The following is a 24121-nucleotide window of genomic DNA, read 5'->3' as shown; positions in this document are numbered from 1 at the left end:
GTGTAGAGCTTAATTGGGAAATTGATCTACCTAGATGTAATTTCTATAATCTTATATTTTAGAAAGCCAGGTGCTCATCCAAAAACAGGAAAGGTGTTTGATAACAATGCTAACAAAATCATGCCTTTGTTTTAATATACATCCCCTTATGCTTCTCTTACTAATGTCCCCAGCGTTCTTGTTTTGTCTCTGCTACAAAGTATTTGCCTTGGACTAGGTAATATATAGAAGTCAATGAGGTTGTCCAAATTTGGATTAACTTTAAAATGCGATCTAAGTGGGGGTTTTTCTGTGCTGGTTACATATAATCGTGAAAAATAGGGCTTCAGAAAAGAGTTAAATTTCAATTATTTCATACAAACCTTTCTTTTCTTGCTTTCACGTTTTTTGTTAATTCTTCTGTACTAGCGCTGATGCAGCAGAGGAAGTTTACTCAGCAACTTTAGAACTGCTGATAAAAAGAAGAAAAATATATGTATTCGTTTGTGATCCCTTAGCTGGCAAGCAGACTGGAGACTGAATTCCCAACTGTTCCTGACATGGAGCTTTGAGAAAAATGAAGGGGGAAAAGAAAGGGAAAAGAAAAATGAAAAATGAAAGTCTTTTTGGTCAAAGATTTTTTTCTGGAATAAAAGACAGAGTGTAAGTAGAGAAGGAGCTTTCCCCAAGCCCCATCTCACGCAATCTGTAGGGACAAAGATAGAGAGGTAGACAGACAGACAGACAGACCAAGTAGTAAGAGAAGTTGAGGAATCTTTGAGGCTCCATTAGGATATAAAACCGGAACCACATTTATGATGAATGGATCGTGTCATCTGTGTGCTGCTCAGCCCTGCCTGTTCAGTTTAATGTGACAGTGATATGACAGTGATAGGTCTGTTACACTTGACTAAACAGAGTGAGCAACTGGCTCTATTGTGGTTTTTATCTAAATGAGAGGGATTGAGTCTTCTTTTATTTGCTCTTTATTTTGTTTGTTCTCTGATACGTAAAACTAAGATTAACACAAGTGTTATTGGGGTTGTCTAGCAGCTTTAGTCTTAACTGGGGGAAAAAATACAAACTGAGAAACAAGCCAAGCCCGAAGTGTTTCTCTTTGATTGGTACCAGCTTTTTATACATAGCCTATAGTGACTAATAATGCTTTTAAGCTACCTAAGTTGCAGCTTGTTACTCCTTAGTCTGTAGACTTGAGTTTCCCCTTGAGCACATAACAAGTTTTCACTGTAATTGTAGCTATTGTTATTCAGTGATCTCTCTTTAAATGCTGGAAAAATAAAAAAACTAAATGCTTCAAATATTTTATGCCCTGGAAAAATAGATGGTGGCCAATTTCAGTCCTATGTGAACAGATAAGGACAGCTCTCAAAGACAGTTAAATTCTTAGTAGCTTTGTGGAATTCAGTGTGAAATAAGACATACAAATGGATTAGTGCCTGCCAAGAAGCCAAGATTTCAGATGAGCTCTGCATTTACCTGTTGTCTATGACCTGCCCCTGGCTGTGTGCTGTGTGTAGGAACGAGTGACAGTATGTACTGTGCCTTTTTCATCTGGATAGGGGATGTGGGACACTCGGAAAGGAATGAGGGGCTTTGGAGACATGGGAGGGTCTGAAGTCCTAGGTGACAGTGTGAAGGGGAGCACAGGCTCCTGCATTGTGGGAATGGCAATTTAAGACACGTCTATCAGAAATCAGGTTTTATGGAGCTTCTCGTTATTGTTGTTTTGTTTGCAGGCCGTGGATGAAAAGGAGGACGTGAAATCTGAGTTGTGTCTCTAAATACTGGCATTTTGGACAGAGTAATATTTCCACTGACAAATTCATCAGAGTGGAGTAGACGTAGTGAGGCAGCTGCTTCCTCCTGCGTATTCTAGTGTGGACACTGTGGTCTCTTACGCTGAGAGTATGGGCCCATACGTTCTTAGAATATTGAACCTCGTAGATATTTTCAGCATTCAGCGGCTCTCTTCCCCAAGTAGAGCCACGTGTTGTAAAGAGCTGCGTAAAAGGACCCTAAGCAGCAGAGCCAGGCAGCAATGTGTGGCGGAAAAGGGAGCATAGACTTTGCCACCGTAGAAGCTCATGACCACACTGTACAGTGGAGGACTGTCTCGCTTGGACAGTAGCCTTAGTCTTCAAGCCAGATTGTGACTGCTATGCCCATGGGCTGTAGTGAAAGCTAAAACTGGAGTTGGCATGTGAGGAAGCATTAAATAAGAAGCAAACCTCTTGTTGATAATGAGTATGGTACTAGGAATTTGAGTAATATGTGTGTTCTGTCTGAGCTGGTTGACTGTAACAAATATGCATCACTGGAAGAACAGCTCATTACGTAGTTTTAATTTTTATAATAAAATATTGTGCACCTTACCAAACAAGATGTGAAACTGTAAGCGTGGGGTGTCTAACGAGGAGACTCAGAGGTACAGTAGCTTTGCAGCTCAAGTCATTCTTTGAACCTCAGTTTTTGAGACCTAACAGTTACTGCTTCTCCCATCTTCATGCGTCAGTAAACAACCTTTCCAATTTATCTTCTGTTGATGGTATGTGATGGAGACAAGCAAGACTAAGCAGTCACAGTAGGGTGGCCAAGAAGTGACCTGGAATAGAATCGGAACTACTCTGTCACCCAGAGAGATGGCCCATCATGCTCAGAGGTCAGGCAGCTCAGTGGTGTGTGTGACTTCGCAATACAGCTGCTTCAGTGCTTGTGCTGTAAATAATGTACCTCTGTTTCGAGCTGTGCTAGTTTATCAACAAAATCCTGACTGAATGAATATGCAGAGATTTTTGAATGCATTTTAGAGCCTTTTTTTTTTTTTTAAGCTTTAAATTCTGTTATACTGTGAGAATTTACCTGTTCATATTTACTGTTTCATAAGCAGATGAAGTGTTAGGCAAAAACACAAGAATCAAGGCTCTATGTTGAATCCTGTCTGACCAAAATCCAGGGAAAAATTGCCATATGCACCAGCAGGGTGTTTATTAGTTCTATTTTAATTGGCCTGGGATTTTTTTGACCTTTAATTAAAAGAAATACAGGACTTCATTTCTGTTAACTGCAGAATAATGAGATCATTTAGCTGTGTAGTAATAGGCACCTTTTCTGTCAAAGTACATTTTAATCAAGAGCTAATGATGCAGAATTCCATATAGAATCCTGAAAACAGCATGCTAATTACATTACTTTATTAAATACAATGGACATCAAGTATTAAAAACTTTCAGCATACGTTGCCATAATGAGCTTATTCCCATTACCTGCTATCTCAGCCTTCAAGAAACGAGAAGCTGGTGAAAGAAGTTAAAGTCAGAAATATTTCGTAAATCTCTTGGCTGTGCAAATGATTCACCTAGATGAAGAGCCTAATTACTTGAAAATGTATAATTGGAGCATCATGAAAACCATTATTGTATGTAATACAAAAAAACTCCAGAAGAAGACCCTGTAATGTTAAAACAGTGTATTCTAATGACAAATTTCTGATGCACATCATTTCAGACAAGGTTTTCCCGAAGTGGCTACTTAGTGAATGCTTAGTATCCTTTGGAGGACCTCAAATTCAGGTATCTGTTGCTGCCATTCAGAAGTATTTGTCGTCCTCGATCCTGCATCTGTGCACATAAACTGAAGTTGTGGTCCCCTAAATTTTTCTGGAATCAGGTCCGAGGTGTCTTGTATTGGACACTGAAAAACCAAGATGTACATAATCGGGCCTCGGTGAAGATCTCAGCCTGGATATCTCTTCTCCTCAACACTTTAAAACAGAGGTTGGGGTACCCAGGTAGGGGTGCTCATTGAACTTAATGAAAAGACTTTCACTGACTTGTTTACCTATTGTGCGCCTTAATATATAGGAAGCCCAGTAAGATACTTAAGTGAGTGGATCTGGCAAACAGTCCAAGTTACCCCCAGGCAATCGGGGAGTTTTGCATATCCTGCACATTAAAGAGTCGGGCTCCGGGCATGCCTGTCATGATAAAATTTGAAAACACAATTGCTGCAGGTAGGATCTGTCTGTCAGTAAACCACAACCATTTTCAAGTAACTGTCACCAAGTACTTATTTCTTGCTTCGAGGAATTTTTGCATGTGTAGTTTCTGTTTTAAATTCTCCCACGCTATTACATGGCCACTTGTAAACAAGCATTGCGCTGGCATGTGGAAATGCTGCATTTTAAAAAGGAATGTGTAGATTTTTCACAATCCATGATTTTTTAATTGAAAAAAAAAACCTTCCTTGAAGCTACTGTATCTTGAGAAGCAGGGGTTTTTTTCTTCCATGTTTTAAATTTGTTATATAAAGTAGCAGGAATAGTTATCGTCAGCTTGTGTAGAAACTGATATGTTGTTAATTTTTGAAGTGTTTGTCGTCAGCAGTTTAGCTTTTCCATCCCTATTTCATCATTTTTTCCATCTGTGCTGGGTTGTGTCATCTTGGAGAGCTTGGTTTCACCAAGCCTTTCTTTACTTAGGCAGGTCAGGGTCCATTTATAATTTGTGATCTCTGCTAGCTAAACACTTTGCTGAAAAAGCTGAAGATTTTGTTAGTTTCCTTTTCTTGCCCGCTCTGTAGTCCCAGCTCAGATAAGAGAAAGCACGACCAGAGAAAATATAAGCGTTCTCCTCCTTTTGTCTGAAGGATATTCAAAATATTTTTTCAGATACACCCAGCGTAGTCAAAGTAATTATTCTTCTCCTGCATGGGAGATGTTTATGGTAATGGGTGTCAAAATGATAATCTCGGAAATACCGAAAGAATATACATTGAATTTTAATGATGTTCCACAAATGCATAATTTATCACGAGGCAAACCTTCTTCTTCAGAAGTAAAAGTCTGTCTATTAAAACGATGATTCCCAGCCATTTGGGACGGAGCCTTATTGACGCTGCGTTCTGTTTCTTTTTGTCATGCTGCCTTTTGCTGCCTTCAAACCCCCCAAATTCTTGCTGCTGCTTTCCTATCCCCTGATCTCTGTCACAACTTCCCCTGCCGTCACTGCCCCTCAGCAGTTCTCACTTCCAGCCCCCTGGCACACTGCCTCTTTTCTGGTGGATCCCTGCTGCTACCTCCCTCGTTGCTCCCTTCTCTAGACGGTGCGTCTCTCCTTCTCTCTTTTCGGCCGTAAACCCTGGCACTGCCAGGACAAACCCCAAACTAATAACCAGGCGTGGCTTGTTAGCTTGGGCTGCCTTCTGGGCTACACGCTGCCATGTCTCACCTCTGTCTAGTACTGGCACCTTGCTAGTGCCCCCAAGCTTAGGAACTGCTGTGTATAAAATATAGTAGTAAAGTGAATCTCAAAATTAGCGTGGGAGATTTACAGTACTGATTGTTTAACACATTACAATCATGACTTTTTAAGGGCAATTTTTGTGTACACCATAGATGCACACTTCAGCCATCTATATGTTACATTCCTCAATTCTCCCTTTTTATTCCTCCCTCCTCCCTCTTTTTTTTTTTTTTTAAATATATAGGAGCAAGTGCATTTGCGATATGGATAGAAACTTTAGGAGAGGTCAGATGTTGCAGAAAGGAACAGTCTGAAGGAGGCAGATTGCGTATATACCTAGCCTGGCAGCAGCACTTGCAGGAGCCTTTTCTCAGGGCCTTTCTACAGGCTCAGGAAATGTAAAATGGTGTGCCTAAAAGTTAAAGGGACATCGTATCACTCACAGCTCATTAAGCCCCTTTATGAAGAACTCCAGTCAGTAAATACATTCCTTGGTTTTGTTGTGGCTTTAGTTCTGTTTCTTCTCTCTCTTGAAGGGATTAAACAAAAGAGGAAATGTGGTACAGAGAATTAAAGCTACTTCTCATAAGAGTGTCTTTACAGAGGCTTAATGCACTTAACTCATGTGCTTTCGCGTTATGCTTTTTATTAATTTTTATTACCTTTTCAAAAAGTCCTTGTCTTCATTAAAGAGCCAGAACAGCGTTAGAAGTTTTCTTCCGAAGCAAACTAATTCCTGCTTTGGGGGGAGTCCTTTGATATTATTGTTAAACACATGAAACAGTAAAGCGAGTATTACCAAGATGAGGTTTGCTCCCTGAAAAAAGGGGGAGGAGATAGACCTTTTTGGAAAATTATGAAGTTGACCTTTATTCCTTTTATTGCTGATACAAAAGCATTTTCTGATTTAAAGTTTAAAATACTAACACTGTAGCATTTTGAGGTGATGTCTACCTGCTTGCCAGTTGAGTTAAAACCCATGTGACCACAAGTAAGATAAACAGCATTTTGAACTGGTTTGCTTTTCAGGTGTCTTAAGTTCGTTAGCTACTTTTGAGTAGGAAAATAGTCATACATATGTCGGTATAACTACAGAAACAGCTAGTAGTTATCTTTGTGCTGAAGCAGAATTGAACAAAGCATTCTTGATTTTTTTATGTGATTGCTGCTAGAGCTGAGATGTTTGCGCCTGAAGACTTTGTTGATGGTGAAGAAATTACTACTGTCTGTTTGCTAAAGACAAGCTTATACTTCTGATTTCTCTATGACAGGCTCTAAAGTGAAAGCATGAAAAGAGGTATTCGAGGAAGGGAGGCAGAGTAGTTTCCTGGCTATGGAAGTGGAAAGCAAGTTGGGGGAAACAGGTTTTATTCTTGGCTTCACTGCTGCTTTGCTTGAGTAAGAGCTTTTGGCAACCTATGTCATCTCTCTGTGCCTCTATTTGTCCTGTCTGTAAGATGAGAAAAATGAAATAAAACTGTTTCCTTTATAAACAGGGTTGACATTTCTGAACGGAAGGTGGTAAAAGAGCTAAATATAACGGCTGTGAAAAAGGAAGGAGGCCATCCGTAGGAAGGCAGGAATTTAAATATTTGTGTGTGTGTGTGTGTGTGTGTGTGACTGTCTTAATTCTCCTGGTTCCTCCTGTTCCGTCTGTGGTCTTAGGGTCCGTTTTCTCAGAAATTCTCAGTCAGATGACATCTCATTGGTTACAGTGCCTTACATTTGCTGCGATGTTAAATCAGAAATGAAATTGAAGTAACTTAAATGGTATTATGCTGAATAACCATCTGACAACCTGGCCTTTCTTACAACATATATGATTTCTTATATTCCTGTCATTATATTATAATGGGATTGAAGGATCTCTCTTTTTTCATTGTCAGGACAGTTTTCATCTATTCCTTGGATTATAATGGTGCCTTTTTCTGTGCTTAGTTTAGACTTAGTTAGGACAGAAGGGGGTCTTTCCTCATATATTGAATGCTCATTTGATTTCTGGCAAAAGGTATTTGCTAAACCTAATAGATGAGCTAGGAAATGTTGAAAAGAAAAGATTCCATTGTAGTTACATACATGAAAGTGATTGCACAGCTAGCAGTTTCTTTTCCTTACGCTATCAGTAGAAATATAACGTGTACTAAATAATTATTTATAAACATATGAAGGTTTTACTGAGCAGTTTATAAAATATAATCTTTAGTACTGGCATATTTATATAACAACTCATACCAGTACCCAGAGAGGTCGTTCATAAAACAATTGGAAAAGATAACAGAAAATATCACCAGCTTACCTTCAGCGTATAAAATAGCATTTAGAAATGAAATTTCAGGCTCTTCCTCCCCCTGCCTCTCTCTCTCTTTCTGTCTGATAGAAACTCACAGTAATAGTCCCTGCCATCTGCTAGTATATTTTTTTCATGAGTTTTAACATTTTGTTTTTAGAACCTGAAAGATGAGTAAAATGTCAAGTCACCCAGAAAATAATCATAGGCATGACAACTCAAATTTATCTCAGCTTGTCTGTACAAAAAATGGTTCACGGTAGGTCTGTGTACTCCCTCTTTGCAGATAGAATGGGTGCTGCAGGTAAGCAGATAGACTGTTGGCTTTAGCTGGTACATTTTCAAACAGCACAAGATGTTAACAGAGCAACTCCTGTTGATTTTAATGAGAATATTGTGGCCAAAAAAACAACAGGATCTCTGTCAACATTCTCTAGAAGATGAACTCCAGATTTCCTTTAGAGTTTAATGTTATTCAGGAGTTAGGAGTGATTGAAGGAATGTCTTACCATGACTATTGACCTAAAGAAAATGCAGCTACCAGGCTGTCACTGGTGCAAGAAGGTGACCACTGTGCCAGTAAAAGTAATTCCAAGTGAAAATGTAAAATCTAAATAGCGTTATCATAGAAACGTATAGGCTTTCTGGTACCCTCCTCTCTCCTGCCATTTAAAAATTAAGAATTCTGGCTCTCCTGTCAACTATATAACTGCAGTGTGCCACAAAGATACAGCAGAGTTGTGTTCTCTATAGTGTTTCCAGTTTCTCCAGTTTCATTCTGTTTTTTCATCCCTCACAGGCTAGAGGGGAGCTGACAAGCTGGGAAGTTGGTACAAAGGTATTAAGAAAGACCTTCAGCTCAAAAAATAGTCACAGTTCTTTGCAGCTGAAAGATCGATGCCTCACAGCAGTAAACACAACATAAAGGATATAAATATAGCCTAGCCAGAGGCTGCACACAGTAGTCCTCCAAAAAGTTTTTTATTTTGGCAGGTTGTCGTAAGAAAGTATATTTGATATTAAAATTGTAAATTGTAGGAATAAATAATTAGAGTCATATGATCAGTCTGGGCTATTCATTGAGACTTAAATTTTACTTTTTCCTGAAGCACGTGCTGCAGAATTCTTACCAGAGTGGATGTAGTTTTTGCCCTTAAACTTCTTTAAAGTAATGTAGCACAGGAAAATCATGAATCTGAGTTTTTGCTGTGTTTCTGAGGAACCTACTTCACTGGTATGCAAGCACCTCAGAATCACACTTTCTTGAAGGTTTTCTGAATGTATGGATTGTTCTTCCAGTGGATCCTATTGGACTTAATTCAGATGGAAAGAATGTGGTAGCCCATTCATGTCATCTTGGTCAAGCTGTACTCAGAGTCTCTTATATTCAAAGATATGAACCATTAATATAATAAGTGTATTGCTGTATCATTTACCTCCTACACTTTTAACTGTGCATCTCACTAAAAAGACAAATTCTTTTGTTGAATCAGTTCCCATCAGGATGATTTTATTAATAAACTCTGCAGATTTGCTGCCTTTCATCAAAGAAGTTTCCTGCGTGATCTTTCCTCTCTTAATCTGTTCAAAAGTTCTTGTTACGCTGTTGCGAGATTTTTCACTATGTATTCCGCTCCAGAAGCCTCTAGCTTATTTTCAGTTATCTCCATTCCGTGTCTCATTGTACGCATTCCTTTATGAAATACATTGTTCACAGGATATTTCTAGGGTTTCCTTTCCCAGTGAAAGAGGATGATCTTTGCCGTACTAATACTGTTATTAAAAACCTCCTATCAGTCTTGTTGCTAGAGCTACATTGCTGGAGAAGACGATAGGTGAGGCAAGTTAGTGGGAGAGCAGCATGATGCCCTTCCTGATCTACGTGGACCTTAAGAAAAAGGAGAAAAGTGACAGTTCTTTCAGAGGCTTAGCTTTGTGATTAATACATGTTTAATAAATGTGCTTATGCATAATATTCTGCTTTGCTGAAGTGGTAAACGAGGAAGTACTAGTGGTAACTCAGACTTGAAACTGCTCATGTTTTGTCAGCCGTGTCAGCATAATTAAATGTTGCAGCCCTCCAGGATGGGCACGAAAACGAGTTGCTCTCCTGTTACTGCAGAGCAGCTCCTTCAGGCACCCACTCCCATGAGCCAGTCCGAGCCGTAAGTGTAGGGAACTCTCTGAGCCCCAGAACTGGGGCAGTGCTGCTCTTTGCCCTCGTCTCTTCTCATCTCTGGCCCCTACGATGCTGCTGAGAGAAAGAAGTTGTGGAGGTGAGGGGCTGCTGTAGCCGCCAGAAACAGGGCAGCGAAGAGGCCTGGAAAGCATCTGTATTCCCACTTCTGGCAGGGCTGCTCTCCCTTGATGGGGCCAGGCCACCTCTTACTGGGAGTAGGGAGCTCCACTGGGCCTGATGCCTTGGGCTTCTCTTGAGTTTGGTACGCAGAGAAGTGTCACTGTTTGCCCGATTTTGTCATTGTAATGTAGTTGGTATGATAGTTTAAGGAAATAGGCTTGACAGAGTTTGCAGATAGAGGTCATGCTTTAATTAGAATTGGTATAGGTAAACCCTGTAAGTGACTTGAAGAAGAGCTTGTGTGCCCAGAAACTGTCTGAGAAGGTGGATATTACCTCCGACTGTGAACTGGGCCATGTTTTAAGCCACCGTAACTCTGCTTTGCCTATATCTAAAGTTGGAATAGACTTCCGTGCTAACGTTTTGTTGACTTTGGCATTCTAGTTAAAAAAGTAGTTGGAAATAAACTACTAATATCAATAAAATGGCAAAAGAAATGTATAATTAAAATTACTGGGTCATATTTTGCAAGGCCCCAAGTTGTCATTGAATTTCAAGAGTAAGGTGCCTACTTGATCTTTAAACTTTTGAAAATCTCTTACTTTTTTTTGTGGTTTTTAAATCTATTCCTCTTTCACAATGTGGTTAGAGTTACTCATTTCTGATAAGAGCATTGTTTTAATCACTTTATTAGACTAATTGTTGGTAGAATGTGTGCTGACTTTGAAATATGCTGACTTTGAAAACTCTTGGATGACCTTGGGTGTATAAATTTCCTTTCTTTCACAGGTGTGGCTACTTAGCAGTCTGTGTGAGTGCCGGAGCCTGAGCGTGTCTGTGTGCTCTAGCTGGCCGTACAATTCTCATGCGCTGTGTGCAGCATTGCAAAGCTCTGAAGAGTCTGTTGTGTTCATAAATAAGCAACTATCAAGTGCTCAGTTGAAGGCAGGCCATTTGGAGGAATGTATACTCAGTGTCGTTTTAGAGGAAGCTTTTTGGTTTTTTCATACGTTTTGTTCTTGCCTTGTAAAGGTTTTGCTCGTACTGGAAAGCTAGCTTCCTTCGTTACACCTGGGGAACTGAGAGAATAACAGCACCGTATGAAAGTTTGGGAGAGCACTCCTCCGAGTAATCTGTAAATCTTGGGAGTTACAAATCAAGAAGAGCATATTGCAATTGAAGAGTAAAGCTGTATCTGATGAATAATAACTTTCCCATTTCTTTCAGCATGCTGGGTTTTTGTTTGTACTAATTTAGTCCAAGTACATTGACGCTGACAGCCAGTATGCTAACTGTCTGAGAAGTGAGTCAGAATTTTGGGGTAGGATTAAGTTATTTAGTGGAGAATAGGCTTCGTCTAGCTTCTTTCTGTCCTTCTGGATATTTTTTTTTTTTTGCCAGCAGTTTTTAAACATGAATAAAATGTTTTGTATGTGCTTGCACCTGATGTAGAGAAACATAATCCTAATAGGTCCTATTCACCCTAGTGAGTAGAACCGTGATCTGAGAGACGAGTGATCAGAATTTCATTCCTGGCTGTGTCTCTGGTTTACTGAGTAAACAGGGAAAGATCTCTCTGGCATGCACCTTCGTTTCCCTAGCTATAAAATGATTCAGAGAGTACAGCTTTATTTAATAGCTGGTCATCTTTACAAGAAGGAAGATACGGTGTGCATATTGTCTTTAATCTTTAAATGGTAATGGAAAATATCTATCATTCTTTGTCATACATAAACAGATGATTTTGTACAGAGAAAACACATGGAAATGTGTATGCCTTTAAAAAATACTTACATTGTTAAATTAAATTTCTGTGCAGGTGTGGTTTTATAGATATACTTTTTGCCTTTTTTTTCAGGCCCTGCTTGACACTCAGAATCTTTTGAGAGCTCAGATTACAAATTTTACTTTCAACCTTGGATTTTCAGGGAAATTTTATCACACAGGTAAGAATGAACAACTAAAATAACTTTCGTTTTGCTGGCACTGTAGGGGAAGCAGGAAAGACAAGGATTATGTAGCTTTGTGTTGTTAAATAAAATTGTAAGGAGTAAGGGTCTGAGTAGAGAGAAGAGTTACCTTTGTAATAGTGTAACTAAAAAAGCAAATTATTTCCTTCTGGCTTGCTTTGGGACATAAAATTGTGTGATTTACTAATTTTTTTTTTTCCTAAAGTTCTTATACGTGATTAAGCTTTTGTTTTAGCTGTAGTCTATCTGGAAGTCATCATCTAGGTTAAGTCTATAAATACATCTTGGCAGCTATGTTTCTCTTAAGAAAAAAATGGTGGTATGCATTCTTTGCGTAATAGTCCAGTGAGCAGAGCATTGAAGAGGGAGCAGGAGAAGCAGGGTGGTAGTTTCTAAGCCTGAGAAGGCTAGGCCCTTGAGGAAAGCGTCCCGTTAGACCATTAAGTTTCCTCAATAAGAGGAATGTTCCTCCTCCCCTTGTAAGTAGGGACATGCAGAAACACCATCAAAGGGCCTGGAGGAGACCTTACAAGAGGCAGTCCAAGTCTGGGATGCCAGATTCAGCTTTCTGTAGAGTTTACACATGTTTACACATACCTGTCATTGGATAACAATAACATCAGTCCTAAGAATGGAATAAAGACATCTCTTCTTGATTCTTTATACTTTCATTCAAAGAGCGGGATGTGAAATTTAAGCTGGAAACTGAGAGAAGGAAGCATGTAGGATAGGTGGACTAATTTTTCTCTGTATCTGTTCCCTGAGTGCATGGAAAATTTAGGTGGTAATTTTAGGTGGGCCGGAACATCTCAGGACGGTACACCTGAAATTCTGGTAAGGTGTAGTGGCTGCATTAGGTGTCTCCAATAGATTGAATTCCTCCTTCCTTTTTAATAAAATTCAGGTCCCTTCAACCTGTTGTTGAGCAATAAATTTCACCAGTTGAACAAATTTCCTACTGACTTCACTGAGAGCTCTGTTGAACTACCACAAATTTTATCCCTCTGGAGAGTTTGGATAGTTGAGAAATTGTAGCAGTATATTATCCATTACAATAATTTTATGCCTAAACCACTGCAGAAATAAGGAGAAATGAAAGATAAGGCATTAAATAGGATGCGATATAGAAGAAAGAAAGTGTTCTCTGCTGACAAACAAAAAGACATGCTTGCAGAAAAGGACAACATGAGAGCCTGAGAAAGCGAGACCAAAGACTATTCAAAATAATGTCATAGCTGAAGGATATTGATATGAGGAGGGTAAAGTGACATGTTAGCTGAGACTAGGAAACAAAGCAGGATTGATTCAAAACCAAAGTAGTTTATATAGGGCTTGAATATACTTGACTGCTATGCATATTGCATAGGAGAGGGGTGGGCATAACTGTTCTTGTGCGAAGTTGTGCATCTTGGTCCCTATCACTTGTCACACCTGGAGGGTCAAGGAGGAGGCAGGGGAAAAAATCTGTTGTTTAGAGTTGAATAGCTGGAGAGGAAAGCTGCTGGGGCTGCACAGTCCCTCCACGGCTCTCTCTTGGGTTCAGCAGAGATCAGCTAGATGTGCTAAATGTCCAGGTTTGATCCCTGCAATCCAGATGTGACCTGCACAGTCCAGAGAGACTGGAGACGTCGTAACTTTTTCAAATTCAGAGCACTACTTGTTCTGTCCATTCCTATCCCTTCCTCCTCCTTTCTGTTGCCTAGAGTGGCCCAGCCAAAAGGTCCCGCCTGCCAGGTTCGTCACCTGCTAGTGTCTCAGCAGGCAAAGGTACTTTCCAGACCATTTGTTTTGCTGCATTTGACAGTTCAGATGCTTTGGGAGGAACATGCGCGTGGGTTTCCTGGTTTTGGCTGAGGTGGATGTGGCGTATTTGTAGTACAAATTGACCCGGTTCCTGGCTGTAAACTGAATGAGTTGAGCCTCTCCTTTACAGCCCATCCTGTGCTGTTGCGTTCTTGATACGATTTCTTCTCCCTGATCTGGCTATCTTGTAACCTTGAGCCACTTTTTTTGGTAGCATGTGACCGTCGCATAGGGCCATTTTAGGACCCGGAGTCCTAAAACTTAATGAGCCTACAAGTGTTGATATATCGTTAAATATATCTGCCCCCATTTTTCCTTCTCTGCTTTAGTTCCCTTTGAGGTAAAGAGCAATAAAACTACGCCAGTGAAGGAATATCAGACAAGGTTTATTGAAAGAAAGAGGAGAAGGCAAAAGGGATGTAGTTTTAGCAAGAGTATGGGTGTTACTGATGCAGAAAAGGTAGGAGCTGAATGTTCAGCAAACAATATCCACAAAATAAGAGAACAGGTTATGCAAAAGGCTGAGAGAGAGAAGGGATTTGTAAAGTTGTGTTGTTTATTAGAGGGAGTAGGAACAATTAGCTAAGCAGGAAGTAGGCATGCCGGGAGATTTGTTAAGCTATACCTTCTCAAAGTTTGGCTCATACAGTCTTTACAAGGCAGCCCATTAATGGGTTATTTAAATTTGACTGCCTTTGACAGAACTAGTCTCTCATTAAAAATGCACTGGGACTAGGATGAGTATCTAGGCTCTAGCAGGGGTCTGATCTGTCAGCTAATTAAACCCTGCCCTTCTTTTCCCCAAGGTGCTCTCAGATGCTCAGGCTAAATCTCTCTTATTAAATTATATAGAGCTGAGGCCCAGGCCTGAGCACTGAAACTGGATTGTCACTGCTGTTGAATTATGCAAATAGTCTCTGGAGCACTCCTGGCCCAGGTGAGCCTGCTTTCTCCAAACAGGTCCTGGGTGCACTGTGGGAGGGAGCATGGGCAAGTGGCTGTTCCTAATAAGCAGCAGGGATACAGCTGTCTTCCTTTGCTGGCTACGAAAATTTATGAGCTTGGAAGTGGCCAGTTGGCTCAGGGTCAGGGAACGGTCCCTGTCGCTACCTTATTTACTGGTGTAGTTGTAGCATGAGAGGTCTAGGAGAGCAGCACAGCTATAACGCTGCTCCCTGAGCAATTGCTAGTAATCAGAACAGCCGTTAGAAATTGCTGCAGGGTCTATTCTGGGGCACCACATCATTAGGAACAGGCAAAAAAGTACCTGAAAAGACAGGCCCAGGGTCTGAGCAATAAGCTAGTGAGTTCCAGCCAGCCGTTAAGTATCTTCAAAAATGCAGATTTTTGACAACTCCTGAATAAGTCATGCTCAGAATGGTAAGAATTAGCAGGGAGGAGAAAGTAATTGTATTAGGCATGATATTTTGAAAAGACTGATGAAGGAATACCTCCGTATGCCACAGGTAGCCACGGGAGGTTTGGTTGAAGAGTGAAATGAATTTGGATAAGGAATACCAAGAAGAGTTGTCAGTGTTTTCATTTATCCTATTTACTAAACTATCTTGTATATAATTTCTCTTATTCTGTCTCTTAGCTGCCGATGTTATGGATGCAGCACAAGAATGAGAGGGAAGTGTTGTTCTGTACGTTCAAGATGTCATGCAAATGAGGCTCACAGTCTTTTGCCTGGCTATAATTACATAAGGGAAAGGAATATGTACTTGGAAACCTTTAAAAATTTTTAGCGTTTTAATTGGTCAAGCTTTATTTTGCTGACTTGCTGATTTTATTTTGCTTGTAGTTTCAAGCGTTCCTAAAAATATAATAGGAGTACTTTACTTCAAAGTGTTTTTTTGTTCTTTTTTGTTTTTGTTTTTTTTTTTAAGGCACTGAGGAGGAAGATGAAGGCGATGACCTGTTGTTGAGGTCGGTAGATGAGTTTTGGTGGTTTCCCCATATGTGGAGTCACATGCAGCCTCACCTCTTCCACAATGAGACGTCCCTGGTGGAGCAGATGATCCTCAACAAAAAATTTGCCTTAGTGAGTAATATTTTTGCCTTTTATACTGTCTGTGGATATTCAGAAACCATAATTTCTATTTTGTAAGAAAATCGGTGCTTGTAGAATTTGTTTAGTCCAAATGAATGAAAAAAAAATTCTAATGAAGTGATTTTTTTCAATTATTCTACCTTGTGCTATGAAAATTCTGTTTCTGTGCAGTTTGAATTTCCTTCTTATTAAAAGTTTGAGGTTTTCTTATTATAAGCTAACACCTCATATAGTCCCCTTTAGACCAGCTTTATAAAAAAAAATTATTCTGAAAAACATTGCCTTTAATAATTATATATTCAGAGTAAAGCTCTGAAAAAAATTGTGTCAATAAGGCTAAGAAAAAATAAGAGCAGCTGTTTAAGTCTGAGGAGACTAGGGAAACAGGCGTACTCATTTTCTGTCAATTAGTATCATACAATAAAATCAACCCAGAAATGTCCTACATAAATGTATTATGTTATTTGAAGAAATCAATTATGCTAAATTTAGTTTATATTTGTTTTTAAATATATGTAAAATTATTTAAGATTATTTTAAAAGATTAGGATTTCATTATAGAAGATTATTCTAAGGACTAAATTATTCAAGGGAGTGTACAGTTTCTATCAGTTTTTATCCAGCTTTAATAATGTGGCACTGTATTTTCTGTTAGGTAGCTGTAATGATCACTTTTATAGCGACCTGTATTTTTGATTAATGCAAAAAGTTCAGAAATGGTCCTATGAAATAGACTTAGAGCAACTGGAGTCTTCTCTTTAGAGAAGAGATAAATGAGAAGGTATATAATACAATTTACCAAAAAACCTAGGTTATAATATCAAGCATTAAAAAAGCAAGTTTTGAAAGAGGTGTGAGCCCTCATGATTTACTCTCCTGTCTCTTAAGCTAGCAAACTTTGGGAATTTTACGATTTAAGTGTGTGCTTTGAGTTTTTATCAAAGGGAGATCCGGCAACAAGCAGTGCGTTGCTGCTAGCGGTCGTGTCTCAGCGTAAGAGGGAAGGTACAGACCTAGAATATTGAACAATTTAAATTTCTGTTTGAAAACAGTGCTTTGAATAAGGTATAGGCTTTCTGCCTACCAAAGAATTTACCAAGTCTCTTGGAAACCATAGTTGTACTGAATATAGGCCAGCTCAACTTTACTGTTTCCTTGGAAAAAAAACATTTCAGTTGAAGTTAAAACCAAGAAAATTTAAAAATTGTGTGTTCAAACTTCCTTCTTTTCGGTAATTCTATGTGTTGTCACAAGTTCCATTGGAAATTGAAGTAGTTCTTGTAATTCTGATGTGGAAAAAAAGACCTAAGACACTCCCTGAGATCAGTCTACACTAAATAATCATTAAAATGTTGTTAGATCAACTTACATTCAACCTTGTTTTAGATCAACTTAATCAATTCCTGTTTTCTTCATTGCTTAGAATGCTCTTAGTACTTATAGATACCTTGTATTAAACATATTTTGTGTCTCTAACTGTGTATAGTACCATGCTGCTCATTATGTTTCATTTGCTTAAAGCATTTAGTTTAATAAGAAAGTATCCTGCTTTTCTGAAAGAGACTGAGTTTGCTGATGTATTGTCAAACTGAATGTGTACAATGTCTGTGAAATGTTCAACTTGAGAATTACAGAGAGTAAGCAGTAATGGAGACACCAATACATGGAAGATGATAGGCTAATAATTAGAAAGATTTTTAGTTACATCACGTTTTTATTACTAGAGACTGCTAAAGCTTGGGGAAAAATGTAAAATTCAGCCATTTGTTTAGAGTTGAATAAAAAAGATTATATGGGACGTTAGAGAATGCAATTTCTTACATGTTTTATAAAGATTCTTTCTGATGTTTATGGAAGCTCAAGTGAAGTAGAAATGATTAAGATAAAAGGAAGAGGAATTGAAATGTCTGTAATGGAATTAAATAGCGGAAAGCTGTGTAACTCTTGGTGTATCCATTCTTTCTGATGGTGTATCCGTTCTTTATCTCCACGTGCACTAAACCAATAGGCCGGATTTTCTCATTCCAACTTTGGCACATTACATATACTGCGCACCCAGCTGTAAAAGAGCAGATTACATAGGCTGCGGATGTAGCATAATTAATGATGGAGTATATGGGTCTTAACAGAGAACGATAAGGCATTCTGAGAATCCCAAAAGCTACACCAGCCTCAGAATGATAAAATCGTATGCCCCATTATATGTTCCTAGCGTGCCATAAATTGTCAAGGGAGAAAATAATTTCACTGGTATTTTAAATTTGTAAAAAATAAAAAAAAAAAAAAGGATTCTGAAATATGATAAAACCATGTCTGTCTGTTTAACACCCCATTACACCAGGTTCAGAGTAGCCCTTAAATGAATTTAAAAAAAAAAAAAAGCTTTTTTTCCTTGCAGGCTTCATATCTGTGAAGTCTTATTTCTTACATTCTCCCTATACAGAAGCAAATGCTGCTTTTTGTAAACCTTTTTTTTTTTTTGATTTGTTAGTAAAGTTGTCATATTTTATTTATAAAAGATATGTCTAATCTTGAATCTTGACTGAGCTTATCACAAATGGCATACATTAAGGATGCATTCAGGTATCTTCATTTGTGCATATATGATATATACCCACATGTGGATACAGCAGCGTCTCTGTGCATCTAATGGTATTTGTGACCCAAGGACTATTTACCACTGCAATAAGGAAGATATGGTGGCCAAGTTTAGATTAAAGACCTTTTCTTTTGAAGACCAGGATTTCTGGACCGAAAGCTGCGGCAAGGTTCGAGAGAATCGTCCTATTTCGGAGAACAAACCATGCACTAATACTACGTTATTAAACCATTATAAGTTTTGGGGAAAATCCCTTAGAGCACCTGGGAAGGAAGGAGTTGGCAGCTATTCAGATTTTGGTGGCAAATCTTCCAAACACCCAAGCACAGCGCTGTTATCTTCCTACGTTTGTTGTTTTTAAATTATGATTGGTTCTGCTCTAGGCTCATAGAGGTTGGGATACAATGTGCTTGGAAACACAGTGGTGTAATAGATGTGATTTAAAACATGTCATGGCTTTTGTGTAAAGCACTTGGGTACTTTAATTATTCTATCTATTTGTACCTGGTCAAGGTGATAGCCGTTTAAGCATGCCACATTCATTATGTATGTTGTATTTATTGCTGCAATATGGACTTCCATGCAGTGAGCTACTAACACATCACTTTCGAGTAGATGAAAAAAAGTGAGTATGAGAGCTTTAGTGTGAGAAGACAAAATGTGTGTTTTATGCTAAGGGACCTAAACCTGTGGGCAGAGAAAGCAATATGACCATATTGCTGCTATGCGAATCCTCTAAAGAAAGTACATCTATATTTTTATTTCTTGAGAATTAGATGGCTCAGAATATTAGCAAGCCCTTAACCATCATATCCAAAACTTGAATCTGGTAGGCCCTATTAGCGACCCAAACCAGTTATTGTTAGAGAGTGGCCTAAGTGTATGAGTGAGGGTGTAGGCCCACTCCTGGTGGGTGGAAGTCCACACATCTCTGTGTAACAGCTGGGAGTCCCATTGGCAATCTCAGCATACAAGTCAGAGTGTCTTATTACAGAAAACAAGTCAGCATTTTACTTTCAGAACCTGTCATTCCATCAGCTTATTAACAAATCAGTGTGTGGCAGTGTGGGTTTTCTTCATCACTTTGACTAGTGTGTGGGTTCAGTTCAACATCCTCACAGTGTGGCATTAGCACCTCCTACAGAACTAACTTCCTGCTCTGGCTTTTCTTTCTGGTCAGAAGGACTTCTTTCATCCCTCCCTAAGCTCCCTTTGTGATAAATCCCTTACGTAAGAGCTGAGAAAAGTCCATATTTTGCAGCATACCACTTCTTAAAGAGTCTATCCTTGTCATTGCTCTCTTGAACAGCTCGATAAAGTCTGATATGTTAACTTTCCTGCAGTGGTCCAGTCCTCCTCCAGAGAAGATGAAGAAAGATGATTTTACTGAGGTCATGCCCTCGTTTGTTCTTTGAGATACGACTTACTGAGTTTTTGATGTTCCTTAGTAACTAGCTTATTTGAAGGAAGAGACCCAAATATCAACCACCTCTCATCTTTGCCCAGGAAGCATAATTAGAAAATATGGTGAAGAAGACTATACAAATACAAACAATATGAAGAACTCTTAAACAGAATTCAAAGGTTGTGCAAAGGCCGTTTGCCTAAATCATCTCAACACGATGAGAGTTTTCTTCAAATAACAGCTTACGGACAAAAAGGGTATACTACTAATCAGACTATCACAGAAACATGTGCGGTATACTGTTCTTTTGAAAGGTAACCTGAAAGGAAGGAGAAAAGGTGTCAAAATTCATAAAAGTACTTTGGAAACTAGAAACTGGAAAGAAAATATGTCAAATATCAAGAGAAAGTAATACCAGCAGGGTCAATATGTAAACAAGAAAGAAAAATAAGAAGTACAAGATGTGCTGTAAAAAGGGCTAGTCTAGGACATCTGCATGTTATCCTCAGAATTTTACAAGTAGCTAATTTTTCTCCTTTTTTTTTTTTTTTAAATGACGCTGTAAAATGGTTAAACTGTGTTTTGAACACGCTTTTATGCTGGACTTGAGGGGAAACGCAGTGATTTTCAAATAAGAATCCAAGTACTTGTGTAGACACATGTAGTGGAAATTACATTTTTGTGACTGCAACTGCCAAATGCTAGTCATTGTGCTGAATATGTGCCAGTAGCTTTCTTTATGGATCCTTAGTTTGTGAGCGAATTCCTCTCAAGAACTTGAAAGGGTGCAACTTTCCTTTTAAGTATTGATTGAAGAAACTAACTAAAATACATTCATATCACTCTTCTATATGTACTCATAAAAAAAAAATTTGTTAAGCAGGCTCTTGCATTAAACTACTGTGCATTTCATCCTCACTAGACCACCTTCCATCTCCCTTATACACCTCTGCATATTTTAAAGTCACCGTTATCTGCATTTCAGACCTATTCTTGATCTCTCCTGAACAAAGGATTTGTGAGATGCCAAAACATCAAGCTTCTTAAATGTTCTGAAACAGTCTCCTGTTAATGTTTTAGGAGCATGGTATTCCAACTGATATGGGCTATGCAGTGGCTCCACACCATTCCGGGGTCTATCCAGTACATGTTCAGCTTTATGAAGCCTGGAAGAAGGTGTGGAATATCAGAGTTACCAGCACAGAAGAATACCCACATTTGAAACCCGCAAGATATAGACGCGGCTTCATCCACAAAAATATCATGGTGAGTTGTATTTATGATGTTCGTATTGCAACCACTCTACCGTTTTAAGTGGAAAACCACAGTATCCTAGAAGTTCATATTGTGAGAACAGCATATTGCTGTGCATAAATAGTAAGATATATATGACAGGATCTTTTTAATTAAAATCAGTCTGTTGCTGATGGTACTGCTAATGAAGGTGGCCTCTAGGAACCTCACTGTTATCAGTTAACAGAGTGTTAACTGTACTGTTCCTACTGTTAATACTGGTTCAGAAGAAAAAAACCAACTTTACATCTTTTAACAGAGCTGATTTTAAATTTGCATAGTACTATTAACTGTAAAGGAGTTTTGCCAGTTTATGCCATCTGAGAATCGGGATCTTATGCATAAATATTTTTTTTTCTTCCATTGAACTTCACATGCTTGCCTTCATCTTCCTTCTTGCTGCACAGAGGTGTGAACTGTGCTTTGCACTGTGACTTAACCCCACAGCTAGGCCTGGGGCCCAGGTGATCAGTCTGTGGAGTATTGTTATTTTACTTAGAGAACGGTATCTATGGTAACTCGGTGCAAGGCAAACGTTCAGAAGACTGGAGGGAAGGAAGACCCCCCTCAGGCTACGAAACTGCTCTGTTGAGGCAACTCTAAATCAAAACACACAAATAAGCTGTTCCATATTATGTAATCTGTATCTGACAGCAGTATTTGCTGAAAGTGATCGCACGCTACTGACACAGAGGGTCTTATGTTGATACCATCCAGTCAGCAGGGCATAGGCTCTTTCTGATTCAGATATGGAAAGATACTAGCGTGCATACTATGTTATGCTTCTGGGTGCAACAAGCAGTTTTGGAGGGTGTCAGGTGCCTTAGCACAACATAAGACTGCCACTTAGCTTATCCCATGATTCTTATATTGGCCTCGAGTTACCATAGATACCATTTTTCTGAGCAAAATAATAATACTCCAAAGTTTTAATGTTTGGATCTGTTTTTAGATGAAGCAAGCTAAAATGATCTGCAGACATCCGGGAAAGAAACTGTCACCATACAGATTTAAACTAAAGCTTGTTCTCTTCAAACCGTTAGCTTTAAGTAAAATAATGGGTTTGTAGATATGCTTAGGGGGTGTAAAGCATTTGAATAGGATTGATTGGTTCTGAGAATCTTCAGAAATCTCTTTGCATAGTTCTTTTTTGTAAAAACATACCATTTTTAAGATGCATTAAAAGATTTAACAGAAGTTTGCAGAGAAAGGACAGTGGGACTGAAAACAGTTTACCATGAACAGTTGTATAAGACCACCTTTTTCGGGAATCACAGACTTTCAGTTCTCTAGGGCAAATGCATTACTGTTTTGTATCTGCAGGTTTATAGTGATGAGTGTATACAGTAATAAAATTACTATGTAAGATTTGCCAGAGCATTTCCAGTCCCGCACAGCTTCACTCCCTGTCTCTGTAAAGAATTGTTCTGGTATTTCATCAGTGAAATCCACAGAATTTAAAAACCATGTACAAGCTTATAGCAAACACACAAATGCTGTACGTTTTATGACAACGTAGAATTTACAATCGGAGGCCATAGTATCCTGTGCAATACCAAAAGATGTTGAAACATATAACCACAAGAAAAGAACAATTTCTGCAAAACCACGGTCTCTTTCGAGTAAGGGATTTGCATGTTTTAAAAGTTCATGCTTTCATAGAAGTGTCTAAATGGGACTGAAATGTTTGAGAAAGATCCCATTTTTGGATTTACACATGAACCAGTGTAAATATGACTCAGTTGTCAATTCGGGGGGAAAAAAAATATACAGGTATAATTGAGGTGCTCCCCTCTCCAGTGAACTATTTTCTGAAGATGATGGAAAAGAAAACATTTTGGAGCTCTAATGCGAAACCTAATTGTATTTATTCTTACTCAGAAGACTTATTCTTTGCAGATTTTTAAAAATAAGTGTTTTTGTTTAGGCAAAAGTGCTACTTTCTGTTGCAGCTGTATAACAAAACTAGCACAGCTGAATGAGAACAAGCTAGTCTCTCTTTCAAATTCCAAGTTAAATTACAGCAAAGCCATCTTTTAAGTAAAAAGTGAAACAGATAAGTACAACTAAACCAATGATATTTCAGATCACTTTTCAAATCCTTTAAAAATTCAGAAAGCTTTGATGACCACACGGTAAAACATGATATTAAGATTTCCAGTTTCAAACAAAATGTGATGAATTTTTGAACATTATGATTTCATTGATAATAAAAATTTTGTCTTTCTTAATAAGCAGTATTTACTGATCTGTTGGTATATTCATTTAACTAGAACTCTATTGACTTTTGGTAAAGTTTTAATGGCAAATCTACACAGCGGTTAGCGTGAAGGAACATTATTAGTTACATGTTATTTACCTGGCATTTATTATCTCATTAAAACTATGAACGTTTTTTCTTTTGCAAATTTCTCTCCACCCCCACCCCCCGTTTTTTTAACTCAGGTGCTTCCAAGGCAAACTTGTGGCTTATTCACCCACACAATTTTCTATAAGGAATATCCTGGCGGCCCAAAGGAACTAGACAAAAGTATCCAAGGAGGAGAGTTGTTCTTCACGTTGGTTCTCAATCCAGTAAGTACTACAGTGTAATTTTGAAATGGTTTTTAAAAATTAATTAAAGAAGGATTTACTGAGTGCTTCAAGGTTAAGCAGTTAGGTCTCCCGAATAGCAGTGATCAGTCACAGAGTAAGCTCTTCTACTTTTCCAGTTAACGCATTTAAGACCTAATATTACGTATATTTTGTTAGTTGTAGAAATACAATCTTGACCCTTTTTTTTGACTGCTGTTTTTCTGATAACGTTAGCAGTAAAAAACCAAGCCTCTCCTAATTGTTTTACTTTGCTTTTACCTGAAGTAAGAAACATGAGATTGAATTTCAAAAAGTGTTAAGAGCTCATATTACTGAGGCAAGTACATAGGGGAAGTCCAGTAGCCTACTCTTTAGAATTCACAAGCATGAATGTTAAGAACACTCACTGGTTTGAGAAAGTTGCAAGCAAGAATTGGGTCCTTAAATCTGTTCTGGGAATTTTCAGTTACTGATTCCAATAGCTTCAAAGAAAAGACTCAGTTAAAGTGAACCACTCAGTTAATCTGGCTGTTTAACCTCTCATTTATCTGTAGTGGAAGATTAAAGAACGAAATAGGCTATGGAACTACACAATACT

The 24121-nt window shown here is 38.5% G+C and overlaps 1 protein-coding gene across 2 annotated transcripts in view; it reads left to right on the top strand.

Moving 5' to 3' along the window:
• LOC104144068 (N-deacetylase and N-sulfotransferase 3) overlaps window positions 1-24121 on the top strand; it is a 311719-nt gene that overhangs the window by 252556 nt on the left and 35042 nt on the right. For both annotated transcript variants that reach the window (XM_068941749.1, XM_068941748.1), the window contains 4 exons: window positions 11685-11772; window positions 15489-15643; window positions 20737-20922; window positions 23395-23523. In XM_068941749.1, coding sequence (XP_068797850.1) covers window positions 11685-11772; window positions 15489-15643; window positions 20737-20922; window positions 23395-23523 — 558 coding nt within the window. The remainder of the gene's footprint in view (window positions 1-11684; window positions 11773-15488; window positions 15644-20736; window positions 20923-23394; window positions 23524-24121) is intronic.

Source organism: Struthio camelus, chromosome 4 (genome assembly GCF_040807025.1).
Source record: "Struthio camelus isolate bStrCam1 chromosome 4, bStrCam1.hap1, whole genome shotgun sequence".
Lineage (NCBI taxonomy): Eukaryota > Metazoa > Chordata > Aves > Struthioniformes > Struthionidae > Struthio > Struthio camelus.
The sequence above is the reverse complement of the archived record's forward strand: the minus strand, read 5'-3'. Positions and strand labels throughout refer to the sequence as shown.